Here is a 19,157-nt window from a genome sequence, read left to right as displayed (position 1 = left end):
CATCTTCATCTCCTTTTTCTCTTTCTTCTTTTCCCCACCTTTTTGTCTAAACTAAACAAACATTAAACCGTATCAAAAGAATACAAAAACTATTTTAGAATATAATATCAAATATCATAAATAAATTAATATTTGAATTCTTTTAACTTTACAGTATTAATCATGACATTTATTAAAGCAGACTGTAATAAATTGAATTTATTACAAATAAATTATTACTTTTTTATCTTTCAGTATTAATACATACCATGATATTTATTAAAACAGACTGTAATAAATTGAATTTATTTTACCTAAGGATAGTCTTAGTATATTTTATTAAAACAGACTGTAATAAATAAACTTTTCTATTTTTAAAAGCAGAAAAAACAAAGACAAGGAAATAGGTGTATATATAAGGTGTCAAATGTTTCATGATCCTTTTAGAAAAGTTTAGGCTACCACTTTCCTTTGAAAATTTAAGAATATAAACGTAGCTAAACCAATAGAAGATTATAGGAACATTGAAGAATGAAGACCAATAGTAAAAAAGAGACAGCAGCATCTTAATAAAAAAGCATAAACAACATTTCTTTTACACTAAATTAACAATTCATACGAGAACTATGTCACTTATTTTGTGTATGATATCAGTTCAAACTCAGAACACTACAAACGGAAAACACATAAAGATTGAGATACATAAGCCACAACAGAAACAAACCCATACACAATCCATTCAAATCTTTTGTTTCTAATAATGGCATTTTGGCTCAAACGCCAGAGGCCCAACAGTGTAGAGCACAAAGGGAAGCTTCTTAGACAAAAATGGCTTCTCTGGCCTCAGAACAGCACCAGTGACACCACCATGGAGATTTGAGGCTTTCAGGCCACCGGGTGCACTAACCAGAACCACATTGCACTTGTGAGCCCCGTACGTTGTGATCCTCCTCGGCGCTTCCACGTAGAAGTAACCGTTCTTGTCACTCTTGGTGGTTTCGACCAGCTTGTACTTCGTGTTGTTGCATTGGAGCTTCACAACAGCACCTGCAGTTTCAAACCATCACCACACTCATCTCTTGTCGTTTATCAAGATTGGGATAACATTGTCATTTCACAATAAGAGTAAAAAGGGTCACCATTACACAATGGTGAAAACAGTCACAACAAACAAAGTCCTGATCTCAGAAACCGTGCAGCTTTCGTGAAACGACAAATCAACTTTACCACAAAGTAATTGCTGTTTTGAAATCTCCCTTTCTCTCTCTCAATCACATACACAAACCAACTCATTGGTTTATTTTGCCTTGAGATGCGAAACTAAAGATCACTACATTATGTTGAAAAACACACTCATTTCTTCCGGGTTTTGCTTTTGAAAAATTTTCTTTCCTTAAATCAAGCTACAGCCATGCATTGGAAAGAGCAACTTGAGAGTATAACACATACCATGACTATTCTCAACTTGAATACGATGTAAATGCACGGGAAATATTAATAACATCCCTCGGGCATAGGTATCCATACAAATAAAAAAATTTCAGAAATATACAAAATAAAATAAAAAAAGTTAACTTGATCTACCTAGATCCTCGTCTGGTTGAACTAGAAATGTACTAAACAGCAAACAAATTAGATAGCCGAAAAATAGTAGAGAAACAAATAAAAAGACCAGATCTAAAAAGTATAAAACAAAATCTGCAAGACATTATTTTTTAAACAGTTTACTTCCCTGGAAGCAAAAAATGTGTACTTGGATGGAACAGCAATAAGGTATTCAAAACATTTAGTATCAGTATATGATAAGCTTGCAGCAGACAAAAGGAAGCAAGGTTAAAAAGTAGATAAAGGAGACTAACCAAGCAGTGGTGTGGCTCCTAAGAGAGTGTCAACTCCAGCATACTTGCAGGACTTGACGTAGACAACACCTTGAACTGCCACAAAGCTTCTAGGGAAGGGGTGCACTGGAACAGGAGGGTGAGCAGGAACCGGAGGGTGAACTGGAACCGGAGGCTTGACAGGAGGGTGAACTGGAACCGAAGGCTTGACAGGAGGGTGAACTGGAACCGAAGGCTTGACAGGAGGGTGAACTGGAACTGGAACGGGAGGGTGAACGGGAACAGGAGGCTTGACAGGAGGATGAAGTGGAACTGGAGGGTTAAGAGGAGGGTGAACTGGAACAAGCGGAGGGTTGAGAGGAGGATGAACAGGAGCAGAAGGGTGATGGTGATGATGATGAGTTGGAGGGTGAGCAGGGGCTGGAGGGTAATGCGGGTGGAGAGGTGCAGGGGCTGGTGCCGGTGAGTGGTGGTGGTGGTGATGGTGGTGAGGGGCGTTTGCAGGTGGGTAAGTTGGGGGGTGAAGTGGGGCTGATGTGGGAGGGTGAGGTGAAGGAAGAGTGTAAAGCTCTTCAGCAAAGACACTGACAAGGAGCATGAACAGAACTAATGGCATGGTTTTGGCCATTGCTTGAAGAAAGCAAGAAGAGAGAGAGAGAGAGAGAGAGAGAGAGAGAGAGAGAGAAAGAGGAAGAGATAAATGTTAGTATAATGGAATGGCTTTGTTGCAGAGGTTGATTTATAGGGGCTGATGCCGGGATTCTCTGCGGTTTTTATTGTGAAAGAAGATTAGGGAAGTTAGTGTTTCCCTGTTAGTGATAAGTAGCTTAGCTGGTTAGGTTTGGGGGGTGGGGATGAGAATGGAAAGTAGGAAACTGCAATGTGAGGTGAACATTGAGAAGCTAAAATTTATGTACAAGGTAAATTAATTGGAGTACCACACTTCTACATGTTCTGTTTTCATTGCAGTATCAGTATCTTAACTAGCTTTTATTACATTGTAAGACTTTTATTTCATTTTCTTTCTTTTTTATATTTTAAATTTATTACTAGTTATTTTAATTTTATAAACACAATTAATTGTATTATCTTTAATTATTACTTAATTTTTATGTAATTTAATAAAAGATCTAACATTACACATTTAAGTAATTAATGTTTCTTATTTATTTCATGTTAGGTTAAATAGATTCAGTGTCCCTATTTTTGCTGGTTTTTTCAAATGGGGTCCTGTATTTTCAAGTTGATCAATTTGGTTTCTAATTTTGAAAAATTAAAACAATTAAATCCATTCCGTTAATTTCTTTTAACGGCGTTAAAAATCGTGCTTGCTGGCAGGAGGAGGTGTCATTTTTGAAACACGTGACACAACCACCTTATGACGTAGACTTAAATTATTCACTTCATTCCACCTCACTTCCAACACACACTTCCCAAACTCACAACGTCTCAGTCTCTCGAGCCAACCTAGGATTGGGATTCGCACAACCACTTCTTCGAATCCAGTCGTTGCACCACCATCCTCTTCGGTCTTGGTGTCACCGGAGACGCCACGTCCCACCGGAGTCACCGTTGGTCGCGACGCCATCGCCCCCATTACGCCTCGTCCTTCGCATCTTCTGTCGCGAGAAGAAGCTCATCGTCACATCATCGTCGGTGACCCCGTCCTTTGCATCTTCCATCGCGAGAAGAAGCTCGTCGTCGCATCATCACCGGTGACCCCGTCCTTCATCGAAACCCTCGCGCGAATCAACCTTCTTCCTCGAACGAAACCGTCGTCGTCAATGAAAATGGGCGTCACCGTGTTACCAATGAAACTGGACGTTGCCGGTGAGGTTAATGGGGTCCTTGCAACTTTCAAAAGAATAGAAAGGTGGGTTGGGTAACTAGTTCATGGGTGAAATTTGATGGACATATACCCTCCCTTGTATTACTCTAAAACTCAAGAAATCGAAACATTTAATTTGATTTTAAGTGGGTTGTTTCATTCTATGATGTTCTGTGTGAGATTTTTGCTGACTCTATGATGATGATAGTGTGTTAAAATGGATTGACGAGATGATGATGGGAGATATAGTGGATGCTAGGAAGTGATTGAGTTGGAGCTTTTTGGATTATGCGAGATCGGTTTTTGTGGTTATTTTTTTTTTTGTAGAGGAAAGGAATCAGAGGTTGTGTGCGAGAGGTTTTTTTATTGGGTCTTTGCATTTTTCCTTTATAGGGGAACCAGGAATAGGGGTAACAAGGAGATGAAGAAGATGATGTTGTTAGCACAATCGGATAGGGGAATCGCAGAGTGAATACGGTAGGGGGATGGTGATGTTGGGTTTCGGCAGAGATCTAGGCAAGAAATGTGGCTATGTGTCACGTCATAAAGTGGTTATGTGTCACGTGTTTCGAAAATGACACCACCTCCTGCCAGCAAGCACAATTTTTAACGTTGTCTAGAGAAGTTAACAGAATGGACTTAATTGCTCTAATTTTTCAAAATCAGGGACCAAACTGATCAACTTGAAAATGCAGGGACCTATTTGAAGAAAACCAGTAAAAATAGGAACCACCAAATTTATTTATCCTTCATGTTATGTAAAAAATTGCATATACTAAAAATGATAAAAAAAATAATTTTAACTAAAAATAAAAAAATAAACTTAATTTTCTAAAAGTATATAAACATAAATTTAATTAAATTTCAATAAAATTAGCTATTCAAATAAAATAACACATATAAATATTAAAAACATAAATAAAAGTATTTAAAATTTTAATAATTTTTTTAATAATTAAAATTATATATTTTTATAATTATAATTTTATATTATTTTATATAGACCAATAAAATGAGAACATAATAATCTGTTGTGAAAAAGTTGTTAAAAAATTGATAAAATATCATAATCCATATATTTAATTCTTTAATTGGCCAAAAATAAAATCATTCAAGTAATTTTTTTAAACTATTTTATTAAGAAATACTTTAACACTAACTTATTTTTATAAAATTAATTTTATTTTTACAAATTAATTTATAAAGTTAGCTCTCTCATTTATATAAAGTGCTTTGTCTCACAAATATGCTATAATTTAATTTTATTTCTATTTAATATTATATTTTTAATATATTTTGGATAGTGAGAATTTAAAATGCAAAACATGAAATTAAATATTTGTTGACGATTCAACAACAATCCGATAAATGATAACGTAATAAATTTTATTAGAATAATTATTTTAAGATGGTATTAAAATTATTAATATTGAGATTTTATTTTTTTATTAATATTAATTTGCAGAGTATATTATCATATCAAAATTAGAATGATAACTTTATTAAAAATGCTGAAATGGCTGGATGAATGCACATGCATAAGATATTTGGAATTTTGCACTCCCCACGAGACTTGTGTAGAAGTTTCCAATGCTCCTTAATAGTTTTGAGTTTTTTTAGTACCCACTTCAGACAATTTGGGTCGAGTTTCTAATTTTGCATTTATTGGGGATGAAAGTGAAATTATTTGTGCAGATAAAAAAAAGCATACCCACCAAAAAAACAAGTTCAAATTTTGAAGCATGAAAGAGGCAGACATGAAATGATGGGAGCAGAAGATGCTAAGTAAATTTTAACATAAATTTGTATAATAAATTATTAATAAATATTATAAATTATTAATTAAGCTTTTTAATGTCTACATGTAAATTAAATTTAACATGAATTTTTTCTATATATTTCAATTATGTTAAATTTTTTAATTGTTAAAATGTGTGTTTTCAATTTATATTAAAGTGAAAAAGTGCTACACAATCTAAAAAGCCTTTTTATTTATATTAAAATTTAAATATTAAAAACATATTTAATTTGCTTCCAAAGTAATTAATTTTTACCAGACAAAATCTATTATCATTTAATTAATTAAAATATATTAAAATTTTATATAACTGAACAAAATTTGTTTATATGATTATCATTCTTACTTCTGCATCATTTTCCCGTAAATTTTTATAAAAACTGACGTTAATATACGGACAAAAAACTGTTCTGTTCCAAAACGGTCCAAAATAAAGCCGTTTCGCCATTATCTTGTCCCTCTCCCAAGAAACATAAACATATATCTTTGGCTCTTATTATTATCTTATTTATTTAATTCAGTTTTACAACATGAAACATCTAAATCTGTGTATAAAATTAATTACTTATTTAGATATATTAAAGTTAAACAAACTTTACGTTTTAGATTTTACGTATAAAATAATTTTATTTAATCTTTGTAACTATCATTTAATGTATTTTGTTATTTACATTACAAAAAGTAAAAGAAATAAATTACAAGTATATGAACTTGAAATAAATTGCTAAATGAATAAATAAATTATAACAATGTTATTTTTCCAATTCTGTTGAGACGTGATATTAATTCATATTTTTAAGATGATAAAATTATAAATTTTTTAATTTATACAATACATATATTTTTATTTAATGTGAAAATTTAGATTTATTTTTAAGTTCTTAACAAAAAATTATAAAATAATAGATTATAAATAATATAATTAATTATATTTAAGTATCATATACAATCCATTAAAATTTATCTGTCAAATCGTTTATATATAATAAAAAGTAAATTGTATAATGTTTTAAAAATATTAGTTTATACGTGTTGATGTTAACTCTAATGTGATACGATGGTTTCGTATAAGAGGAATTAATTTGATTTTAAAAAAAGATTATTATTGTATTTTGTCTATAATATTATACGAAAGTTTGAATAGTCTAATAAACTTAATCATAAACGAAAATTTAATAATTTATTATGAAACAATTTTTTTTAATAGCCAATGTTTTATCCTAATATATCTTTTTGTTGATGATGATATGAATTTTTTAGTTTATCAAAATATTTAACATAAAATTACTATGTTTGTTTATTATATTTAAATAAATAAAATATTTCAAATTTAATAGAATTTTTCGTTAGTTCAATATTGGTATAATTAATAAAATAGGTTTTTGTACTATATGGCTTGTCTGATCAATGAGTTGATTGAACGATTAATTTATCTATCAATCAAATGATATTTTTATTATATTAATCAAGTGGACGAGATGACATTTTTATAAAAACATTGAACAACTAAGATGAAATGACTTAAAGTAAAAAACCATTATAATTAAACTTCTAATCAAGATTAATAGAGTTTGGGTCATAATTAGACCAATAATAATAAAAAAGTTCATTACAAAAGCTATAAATAGAAGTTCAAGATAAGGTATTAGGTAGAATATTGATTACACACTTATTATTACTCTAACCTTTAAACAGAAAAAACTTTAGCATAGAGAAACTTTAACAAATACCACGAATCAATATTGACAAACAAAAGCTTGGAGCAAAGATTGTTGGATGACTGGCCTTTAGAAAAAGTTTAATTGACTTTATTTATCGAAACATTTTTCCATTCACCATGAGGTCAAGTAGTGACTTTCTAAACTCATGGTGATTATAAGAAACTTGAACATTATATTGAAGGAACCTTCAGACGGCAAGTTGAACTCAAGGGAGATGATGAGGAACCCATAAAAGCAAATGGATGAGATTCAAAGCAAATATGATCAGGAATTAAAAACCCTGCGAGCGAAAAACGCAGTCGGGGTGATAAGAATCTCATACTTTCCAACCCAACATTACTCGGATTGAGGAAAAACCATGCAACGAACCCGACCGTACGGTTTTGGAGAGAAACGGAGTTAGCGAGGATCATAACTTATCCATTGCCACAATGGATACGGTTGAGATGTTCTCGTGCACCACCAACATCATGGAGACCCCCTTACTTGACAATTAGAAGATGCTTATTTTATGACAAGTATAATGGCTCCTATTATCTGGACGAGTATCTCAGAATGTTCATGAACCAAATGGCACTGTATACAACAAATGATGTCATCTAGTGCAGGATCTTCTCCACCTTGTTAAAATAGGAGGCCTTGGCTTGGTTCTCCCTACTACCGCTAAACTCCACTGACTGTTTCACCACCATTTAATCAAAATTCATAGCACAACTTACAATAAGCCAACTGCGCCACTTGACTTTGAATGCTCTGGTCAATGACAAGCAAGAGAAAGATGAGTCATTCCGAGCGTATGTGGAGCGCTTCGAAAAGGAGGCCAAGCAAATACGAAACCTTAATCTAGAGGTGGCTATGCACCATATGATCATAGTCCTACAACTAGGACCCTTTGCAGATAGCCTATGCATGCAGCCTACAGAAAACTTGGATGAACTCAAATAGAAGACGATCAAGTTCATGCAAGTGGAAGAAATGAGGAACTTTAGGAAGCAAATGCGGGCAAAAGCCTCATATGGTGACAAAAGTGCGGTTGATAAGAAACCAAACGAAAAGGTTCATGATTCAAGACCTAAATAATAAACCAAGACCATGTTTCCATCGAGAGAGTAATAAGGCAAGTTTTGGCAAAGACAATCATCAAATATCTAATGTATCAATAACTGACTAGCATGATTGAAGATGAGAAGTTAGAATGCTTATGAAGAAATAAGACCAAGGCGAGAGGATAAACCTTACAAACACTCGATAAGCTGCACAATTTGTTATCATTAGGGAATACTTGTAAAAGAGAGGGTTTTTGACACCCTTGTCTTTCCTAGGATAAAGCTCAATATGTGATGGGTGAACTCCACAATAGAATTTGTGCCCTACACAATAGACATAAAATGTTGAAAACTTAAATCTTACGAGCGGATTATTACTGGCCGACACTTACAGTAGACTTCTGAAAGTAACATGTATAATCATTAATTACCAATAACACTAATCTTTTTATTTCTATTATTGCAAAAAATAATATAGAAAAATTTGGGATTGAGGATGAGATTAAGAAGGTTAAGACTCTCCTACCCAAATTAAACCCAATACTATTTGTCTTCCTTTTTTTTTTCAATAATGCTACACTTAGGGTAGGTTTTAATTAATTTGAAGATCATGGAAGGCGTCATCTATTAACTCCAATCCTTAATCACGTCTAATTTCATTCCTTCCTTTACCTTGTAATATGATATTGCTCGATTTCCAATCCCAACTTTGGAAATAGTATTCTTGTTAAGTTTTCGATAAACTCTAAATCCAATATCATGTTGTTTGCAAAAGAATCATCTCTAAGTCAACTTTTTCTCATTGGTGTTAGGGAAATTCATTATTTTGAATGTACTTTGCACAAAAAACCACACACAACACTTGTAATATTCTTTTCTGTTAACACATTATCAGCAACTTCCCATAATAATCCTTAATAATAATTATGTTAAAAGTCATCAACTAAAAAATAAACCAATTTATATATATTATATATAAATATAAATCTTATTTTATAAATTAATTTTGTAAAATTAAATTTAAAATCCACTTCGTAATCATATATTTGCATTCTAAATATTTGATTTCATTAGACATTTATATTAGAGATGATGTTAGAAGAAGTTTGATATTACTTTACTAATTATTAAAAAAATACAAAGTAATGGGAGTAACAGCATGTGAATGGCTGAAGAAACAGTATATATTCAACGGAATTTTTTATTTTATATAAAAGAATTAAAAATATGTAAAAGTACAAGCTTGAGTTAAAAAAAAATGATTTAGAAAGGGCCATTAATTTTATTTAACCAATTTATAAGTGAAAATGATATTGCTTTTCTGGAAATATGATTTCTTATTGGAGATGTTTAATGGCAGTTGACTATAGAAATGTTATCAAAGTTATCCAAACTCTAAGTTAACGAAGGCAAGCGTAATAAAAAGAAATAAGTGTCACAAAAATTTAGGCTAAACCTTCACGTGAAGCAATCACTGTCATTCTTGTAAATGTGTTTTTGAATATTAAACTTGGAATGCATTTGATCAATTCAGAATTCAGGTGCAAACTGGAGATTTAAAAAGATGGCGCATGGGCTTATTCTTCTTGGGCCTCTTGTTTGCAATTGTTCATGCTGGGCTTTTGCTTCCGCTACCTCAGATTACTTTTTTCACATTTATTGGGGTGTGCCAAAAGTCAAAATTAAAACTTTCAGTTTCTCCTTCTCTCCATGTACTTTTGCATTTCTGAGTTTTGTTTAAAATATCCTAAATTACTCTATCTAGAACAATATTATAGATTAACCAATTTATAAGTGAAAAATTATGGACTTTTATGTTTCGAAAATTATGTAATCTAAACATTTGTGTTAATATATTGTATAATTGTTTTTTTTTTTTTTAAATTGTAAACTAAGAATGTCAATATAGAAATTTGCTTATCAACTTAAAAGAAATTTAAACATAATTCAACTTTACATAATAATCGACTTATACAATAAAATTTATGTTTATTTATATAATATAATATTATTTTATTTTATTTTTTATTAATGTGACTCTTCAACATAATCTCATATCTAGAACTAAATATTATGAAAAAAATCCAACAACAAATGATGTCAAACCCAGCAACTCCATATTTAAGAATTTTGATGCCATAAGCAAGAAGAGCAACATAATTTAAAGACAAAAAAAAAGGACAAAAAAAAGCCTAATCAATTATGTGATAATAACATAAACCTAAGAATCATCTTAAATTTAAATCTAAGTTTAACTCAATTTCGTATAATTGACTTATTAAGTAAAGATTATTTTTTTTTCAATAAAATACTTTAAGTTTAAATTGATGTAAAATCTCCAAAATGAAAATCTTGATTGATGGAAATTTCATTTTCTTTCCAACAACTAAAAAGGTTTCGTAAGACATTTGAATCAAATATTTTTACGACTCTAGTATTTTTTAGATATACGACCTTCAACTCAAGATAATCCTAATATGACAAAAAAAATATTGAAATATATTACATTAGAATGATATAAAAGGTTGTGATGTGAGATAGGCTTCCAATGTCCTAACCCCATGGAGTGTGTGGCTTATCAACTTTAGAGTAATAGATCATATAACCTTTGGTCCGAAGGATTGGTCAATCTAAAGGGACAACACTTATTTCAATAATTACTCATTTCAAAAATATTATTTAACTCTAAACAAGGTTCCGATTTAGTATAAACAGAACTCGAAAATATTTTCAAAATTTTTTAGTGTTCAACTTTAGCTTCACAAGGGGGATATTATTTACTCCACTACAAATATTAAAGTTTGATGATTAAGATATATTAAATATTAAAAATTATATTTGAATTTTATGGTACTACTATCGTTTCGAAAGAATATTTATAATATTAGTTAAAATATGAATTTTTAATATTATATATATATATATATATATATATATATATATATATATATATATATTCTGTTTTCATAGTTATTTCAATTTGTTTCGAAGAACTAAGGATAAGTTTTTTTTATTCAAATAATCTTCAAATTCCAAGTTTACGTTAAAATTTCAATCTACAATCCTTTCTCTACTGTTAGGTTGTTCAATTGGATGCGGTGGGTGCTATTTGAAAACATTACAATGCTAAAGTTAATATTTGTCCGACCACTATGATAATAAATGTGTACTAAAGTAACATACTATTTGAGTATCAAATTTGTATTTATAAATTTTAGAATGAGTTTCTGATTAGTATTGATTTAATTACAGCTCAATTCGATAATGACTATGATTAGGATTAACATGATTATTCTTATAATTAATCTTGTTTTTGGTTTGACTGTCCGACAAATCAAAAGTTTCGCAATAGTCAAGGGATGTTTATCACTCGGTCCATGACTGACCAAACTATCATAATGTACACACAATTATTTAATTTGGTTGTCTTATTTATTTTTCAATTAAGTTTTAATTTTTGTCAAAATGATTTAATTAGATATTTTTTTTGTTAAATTAAAATATATATATATATATATATATATATATATATATATATATATATATATATATATGTCATGTATCAATTTATAATATTTTTATTTTTCTTTTGTATACTATTCCTATAAAATTTGAATTGAAAATTAATTATATTATATTAAAGCAAAGAAAAAAGATGTAACATAACTACGTATGATAACTTACATCGATTAATTAAATAATCAATAAAATATTTTATTAAGAAATTCTCACTATATTTTTGTTTGCAAAACATACCTTTAAATTGATTTTATTTGTAAATGTAATATTGATATTTTGCACTAATGTTTTTTCAAATGGGTATAAAATTAAGAAAACAAAGTTTCACAAAAATTAATATTAAATTTTGATAACAAAAACAATCCTTTTTAAATTTAAATGATTAAAATAAAATAACCTAAATTTAATGGTTGAAAGATAGTTGAACAAAAAATTTAAAGTATATTTCAACATTATTATATGAATAATTGTTTATGTGGATATTATTAGCCATGTCAATGGCAGGTGTTGTGTTGAAGACCATAAAGAATACCTTTTGAAATTGAAAGATTAAAAAAATATTTTTACGTTATAGCACCAAAGAAAAATAACACAAATTTAAAGGACTAAAAGAGATATTCAAAGTTAGAGTTAAAACTAAATTTTTATCAATTAAGTTATAGCTAAATGATAGTCATTTACTACTAGTTTTAACATGGTTAAAATTTTCATTTTTCAAAATAATTTATTATTATTATTATTATTATTATTATTATTATTATATAATTATATCAATAAAGAAATATCTCTCTTATACACATAGACATATAAACACTCACAAACATACAAACACACATAGACACATATATCCTCATAAACACACCACATAGTCACAGACATACAAACAAACACATACATACAGATATACACGGGCACACACACAGAGAGACACATACACAAACACAAACAGAAACACACAAGACACATAGACACAAGCACACACAAACACATATACATACACGTAGACACATAAACACATACACACACGTAACAAACAAACACACATATACAAATACAAACCTAAACAAAGACACACACACACAAATATAGATATAGATATAGACACAAACACATACACATATAAACACACAGGTAGACTCACAAAAACACACAAAGATACATACACACACAGCTAGACTCATACAAACACACACACACATACACATTGTAACTAATGTAATATTCCTTTAAAACTTTTCTCTCTTTTTTTGTCGTTTCATACACTCTTTTTCTTTATTTCCTTCAACAGTGTGCCTCCATTTTTTTTTCCAAAGGTTCTTTTTCCTAGCCAAATTGTTCCCCTTTTATCGTGAGAGTTGTTTGTAACTTTGCCACTCTTCTATAGTTGTGTCACGAGTTCGTCACCAAATCTTCAAAGTGAGTTCACTCAAACAGGACCATTTCATATTGTTAAGATGTGTTTAACTTAATCTTATAAAATTGACTTATAAGGTGAATGTGACATTACCACATTTCATATCTTTAAGAAAATTGGAGCTCAGGTGAATTTTAAGTCTAGCTTTGCCTTACTGACTTATAAGGTGGGGTGAACTTTAAACCTAACTTAACCTTATAAAATCAACTCTTAAGGTTGCTTGTGATTTGCCATTCTTCTACTGTTGTGTTGTGAGTTCGTCACCACAACCTCATAGTGAGTTCAGTGCAACACTACCACATTCCATGTTGTTAAGATATGAACTTTAAGTTTAAGTCAACTTTACAAAGTAGGAATAACTTCAATTATTTTTTTTATTAAGGTTAGATTAAGATTAGATCTATATCATTAGAATTAAGATTTAAATTTCCTTTAAACTAATCTAACCTAAATCATCATAATTAATACTAGTAAAATTAAATTATTAGTCAAATTAACATTATAATTAGAAATAAAATGATAATAACATTAGATTTAAGGTTAATTTTGATATTAGATTATGTATACCAAATTAGTATTTATTTAATTTTGTTATAAATTCAAATTTTTGTAATGTTTCTCCATTCATCCATTTAAGAATCGATGCAAATAACTCTCAGATTTCATGTATCACATCTATGATGAATCTAAAATTGATGTGATATTGATACATAACTAATATTAAATGTCTTCTTTGCATTAGTAAAATTAAAAAAAAAAAAAGAAGAAAAAAGTTGGCGTATAACTTCTATGCTAATATTTATGAATAGGTTTAAAGTGTAAAGAATATATTTTCGAACATTTTTATGAATACAATTCTTCCTGATTTTAAACTTCCATAATTTAAAGTAACGATAATAATGTGTAAAGATGAATCTGTTTTTGATTTTAAATTCCTAAATCTTTGTGAAGCAAAACAAAACATTGTATTTAGATGTTCTAATCACAATAACTATAATTTAATCTCAAAGAAAAACTTAAGCTAACATTTCATTCACAAACTAAGGTGAAGAATGAGAAAGAGAGAAGTATTTAAGGTCGTCTTCCTCAAATTAAACACATATTTTTTGCTACCCTAGATAAAATAAAAAGAAAAGAAATACATTAGATTTTAATTCCCCTCTTCTAGATTCTCATATTATAATAACAAAGTAGTCCGAATAATAAATGAGAGAGAAGAATAAGGAGTAATAAAAGAGAGAGGTACTATACAAAACAAGTTTTCAATAAAAAGGCTTACAATAAAAGACTTAAAAATTTGCAGACTACAAAACATTGTTAAATTCAAAACTAGAAGGATTATTTCTAAATTTGAGGAACTTAAAATATCAATTTTACATGTGTGACTAAAAAATATAAATTTGGAGGATATAAATAAAATTTGATTCAAATCTTAATTGCTAAAATATATTTAAGTCAACAAAATAATTTAAAATAAAAGTTCCATGTCATTATTTAAGTGAAAGTATTATACTTGTGCATGGATGTATAGTTGATAAAAAAAAAAGGATAGTATAGTTAGTTAAAAGGGACTAAAAATTATTTTCTGAAATTTGGTAATTTAAAAAGTAATTTTTCATTTGAAAAGTTAAAAAAAAAAATACTCAATTTGATGGAATAAATTTCTATATTTTCATTCATATTAGATTTCCTTTAGACAAATTTAATTTTGTTGATAAGTAAAAGATAGGAACCATGTGACCTTGATGAAAAATATTTACAACTGACCACATATACAAGGGAAAGCATATGTGTATGTATGATTAAGGTTGACCTATACATTGTACATATTAAAATTAATATATGAACACACATATATAAACAAAATGGTAATAAACCTATAAAAATAAAAACTGCAGCCATATCGTAAACCTAATTGTTATTTGTTTCCATCGTACACAAACTTTTACAATGTATAAATATGAATTTGATTATTTTCTTATCACTGTTATTCAGATTTTACCAAGTTATGTAAAATAATTTATTTACTTAAATTGATAAAATAGTGAGAATACACATTTTTTTTTATAACAGATCTTACATTTTCCAGAAGAAAAATTTGGCATGCAAAAACCCTCTAACTTGTTTAAGATAGCTGGATCATTTATGACATGATATGCATAAATCTTCTCCGGATTCCTTCGTTATTCCCTAACATACTCAGTGATCCTCAAATCACATCGAACATGAAATCGGAATAAACGTCTAAAATTATAACTATAAAACAAACAAAACCTTTTTCATCAGATTCTGCAACATGATACACATATTCAAGCATAGGTGTGTGTGCACACACAGAAAAAACATAATCAGAATCTTGATATTGAATGCAAACAAGACAGTGATTATGAATCTGCTTACTAGGTAACACAATGCTACCGACCAACAATTCATGCTACCGACCATTGACATAAATTCTTCAGTTTCTCCGATATCCTCGAAGCTCCATTGGCAGATTCATCTACCTGCAAAATGCAAACAAGTTGCATGTATAAATGTAGTATAATTTTGATGGATTGAAATATAAGCAAATTTTAGCTAATTCTAAATGTTAATATTCTTTCAAATATACTCTTCAAGTTAAATAATTTAAATTTGAGTTCAATCTTCAATGTGATCAATGATAGTTTAGAAAATACAATTTTTTTTTTTTTATATAAAATCAAGCAAATTGTAAGTAAATTAACTAATATTCTTATTCACTGTGAAATTATACTTACACACGAGTTAATTGATTGATAGGGCAGAAGGGTTATGGAGAATTCAAAGCTCACCTGACAGTGTATTTTATGGAGAACTGCATTTTCAGCAACAGTATAACTGGCATTAACTATATCAGATCCTTCTTCTTGAAGAACACGAATTGTCTCATTGAAAATGAAATGAAAATCCAACCCAGATACTAGAACAACCTCCAAGACTGAACCCATTTGTTGGATCTTAAATTGTGGAGATTTCAATTCCATATTCATGGTAGCAGTTCTTGACCTTACAATGTCTGTTAAGTTGTGTTTTTTCTCCTTCATCTTCTCCAACTTAATCTGTAAGTTCTTTATGTAGTCTATGGCTTCACCTATCTGATCTGGACGCGAAATTCCCTCCTGCAAAGATTCAAATGAAATTGAGACGTTTGATAGTAGGGATGACAACGGATGAAATCCAGCATTGTCTACTCACAACCCGACTGGTAAATATTTTAATACCCGCATCCGATCCGTTTAGAAATTAACACCCACAAAGTAGATAATTTAATATCCACACCGACCTGTTTAAAAGTGAATATTAAAATATTCACTATCCATTGCTTTCCTTTCGGATAATAAATATCCGCTATAGTACCTATCACCGTAAATTTTATTTGCAAATACTCATGTGTACGAATATTTTTGCGAGAAAAAAAGAGGGTCATACCCTTGAACTTTGATGAGGCAGAACTGAGTTGAGCTTGGAGAAAAGATCCTTCATTTGATTTCTTCTATTCCTCTCAACCAATTTTCTATCACTTGTTGATGAACTAGGGTTGTTCTCCATGAATATCTTAAGGATGCAATGGATCAACCACTCATAGAGCTAAAACACATACCAGATAAGAGTTGCAAGCTATTTGCAGTTTCTAGTGACTTTTACAAAAGCAAATTACAATGATTAAATGCTACTGTTAAAGTTTCTGGGATATGAGATGTGGTGGGGACACCATTTTATCTGATTAGTTTCAAGCTACACAGATTGTCTTTTTGACTGTTTGAATTCAACGAGTATGTATTTTTCATTTGGACTTCTATATTTATAATATTTATAATCCAACATTCTGGCAGTTTAAATGTAATGGTTTAATTAAAATCGAGCTTGTATATATCAATATATATATATATATATATATATATATATATATATATATAACTTATTTACCATTTTTATAGTTCATATTTATATAGGTTTATACATCTAAGATTTCGTTGTTTAATCATTATGAACAATGAAATTGTTCAATTAATTATAACCCATGTACTTAAAATGTAAAGAAAACATGATGTATAATTAATTAAGAATTATATTCCATGTGTTTTATGGGTGTAAAGGACTTAAACTGTTTGTGAGCTATGAATTATTTTAATTTGACATGTTAATTAATTGTTTAAGTTCGTTTTTTAATGTAGCAAACTCAAACTCAAACGTTCAATTAGACTTAGATTTTTAAATATGGGCTGCACACAACAACTTATGTAAGTCTGATTGGGAAATTTTGAGATACATAGATATTACATATAATTTGAAATTTGAAATTTTTTATAATAAAATATGTGATTTGGACATGAAAAGAAATTGTAATTTTACAAAATAATAAAACTAAATTTACTATATAAAATTAGATAATTTTAAATTTTACTTAAAATAATATCATAATTAATTTTTTTATTCTTTTCTTTTTATATTTATGTCATTTCTTCTTTTCTTTTTATACTATTCTTGATTTGAGAGATGCATTATTGTTTCATTTCAATAAAGATATCATTAACTTGTTTGTGATCCAAAGTTAAGGTCTGGCATTAACAACTTGACATTGTTATTGCAATGGATTTTGACAGTTTTTTTTTTCTTTTTCATATTGAATTTTATCGTGATTCTTCATAACACTTTTTCTTTTTAATGTACAAAGTCTTTGCTAGGATTTTGTTTATGAAGTGTTTTCTAGATGATCCATCTACTATATATTTTTCTTTTCTTCACTTCAACTACATATATATTTACTTATTTCTTGATGAATTTAAAGTAAAGTTAGTTTTTATTGGTATCGATTAAAATTATTTCTTAATTGACGGTTTTCTTTTCAGATTATTTTTCAATTCATGTTAACTAATATTTTTTTCTTGATTAACGTAAGTTACAACTTTTAGTTAACATTGATAAATATAATGAACTGAACTCTAGTGTGGTGAAATAGTTTGAATTGTTGAAATAGTTTGAATTGAACTCATTGTGATTTAAGAGTAATTTGTTTTCTAAGATGAATAGTAAGTTTGATTCAATTGGTATTAGAGAATGAATCATATGTTTGTACAATCTTAGTTTTTTATTATTGTTAAGAATTCCTTTGTGAGATTTTTTTTAATTGAACTGATTTAGCACTTCCTAAGCTATGAGCCTTAATTTTTAAAGTGCTATGAAAGTTTGTTAAGAAGGAAGTAGTTCATGAGTGTCAAATTACTCAATAAGATCACAAAAATGGAATTTAAAGCTCTCATACACCGCCACCACTATCATGTTGTTGGGCGCCACTTAAATAGTGTGTCTTTAACTTGGTTGTCGTTGGATGAACAAGTTTGTTGTTGGGCGACACTAAACTCAAAAAGTTCCTTGACTTGGTGCCATTAGGCACGACTCTTTGATTTTAAATCTTAGGAGCTCCTAGGGTGCTCTCACTAGACATGTATTGGGCTTGCTAGGTGCTAAATGTAAGACCCATGAAAGGGAGTGTTACACTAAAGTATATATAAGTATGTTAGTGACTTCGAAATGTTGAATGTAGTAATATATGTTTTGGTTTGATGAAGGTGGAATTATTTCCAATGGAGGAAGAATTATACTATTTTGTGTTAGATATATTGAGTAATAACTAAAAAAATAAATTATTCATATTCTACTAGGTATCCAAACTCGCATAGAGTAGGATAGTTCATCGTGAGAGTCGATGGAGGTTACTATGCTAGGAGTTGGTTCATATGAGAAACTTTTTGAGTTGGCACATGTGAACTAACTCTGCTAATAAGAAGATTGTAACCATGACCTTATGAGTCTAAATGCTATCAATATCCTTGAAACATGGAAAAAGTCTCTGAGTTGTACTTAATATACATACATACATATGTGTGTGTGTGTGTGTGTATAGAAAACCCTTTAGAGGTAGTTGTTAATGAATTACTTGTATAATGTGTGGAATTTTGAGAATAGTTGTGCATTATCTAGATGGTTGCTAA

At 29.4% G+C, this 19,157-nt stretch overlaps 2 protein-coding genes across 2 annotated transcripts; both read right to left on the bottom strand.

Annotated features, from left to right (window-relative positions):
- Positions 1–519: 519 nt before the first annotated feature.
- LOC106769566 (non-classical arabinogalactan protein 31) lies at positions 520–2,567 on the bottom strand. The gene is made up of 2 exons (XM_014655234.2): positions 1,839–2,567; positions 520–1,026 (listed from the first exon to the last, which is right to left on the bottom strand). Exons 1-2 carry the CDS (start codon positions 2,443–2,445, stop codon positions 734–736), a joined length of 900 nt encoding a protein of 299 aa, XP_014510720.1. The 5' UTR covers positions 2,446–2,567; the 3' UTR covers positions 520–733.
- Positions 2,568–15,430: 12,863 nt separating this feature from the next.
- Positions 15,431–16,784, bottom strand: LOC106766402 (transcription factor bHLH162). The gene is made up of 3 exons (XM_014651131.2): positions 16,594–16,784; positions 15,957–16,283; positions 15,431–15,647 (listed from the first exon to the last, which is right to left on the bottom strand). Exons 1-3 carry the CDS (start codon positions 16,711–16,713, stop codon positions 15,573–15,575), a joined length of 522 nt encoding a protein of 173 aa, XP_014506617.1. The 5' UTR covers positions 16,714–16,784; the 3' UTR covers positions 15,431–15,572.
- Between the last annotated feature and the right edge of the window lie 2,373 nt (positions 16,785–19,157).

This window comes from Vigna radiata, chromosome 7 (assembly GCF_000741045.1).
Source record: "Vigna radiata var. radiata cultivar VC1973A chromosome 7, Vradiata_ver6, whole genome shotgun sequence".
Classification (NCBI taxonomy): Eukaryota; Viridiplantae; Streptophyta; class Magnoliopsida; order Fabales; family Fabaceae; genus Vigna; species Vigna radiata.
This window is presented reverse-complemented; position numbering and strand designations above follow the sequence as displayed.

Bases quoted from the DNA above. Each gene is read 5' to 3' on its own strand.
- LOC106769566 (XM_014655234.2), bottom strand. From the start codon at position 2,445: ATGGCCAAAACCATGCCATTAGTTCTGTTCATGCTCCTTGTCAGTGTC. The intron at 1,027-1,838 runs GTTAGTCTCCTT...TTGAAACTGCAG, and splicing joins AGGAGCCACACCACTGCTTG to GTGCTGTTGTGAAGCTCCAA.
- LOC106766402 (XM_014651131.2), bottom strand. From the start codon at position 16,713: ATGGAGAACAACCCTAGTTCATCAACAAGTGATAGAAAATTGGTTGAG. The intron at 16,284-16,593 runs GTATGACCCTCT...GAATCTTTGCAG, and splicing joins TGCCTCATCAAAGTTCAAGG to GAGGGAATTTCGCGTCCAGA. The intron at 15,648-15,956 runs GTGAGCTTTGAA...TGCATTTTGCAG, and splicing joins TCCATAAAATACACTGTCAG to GTAGATGAATCTGCCAATGG.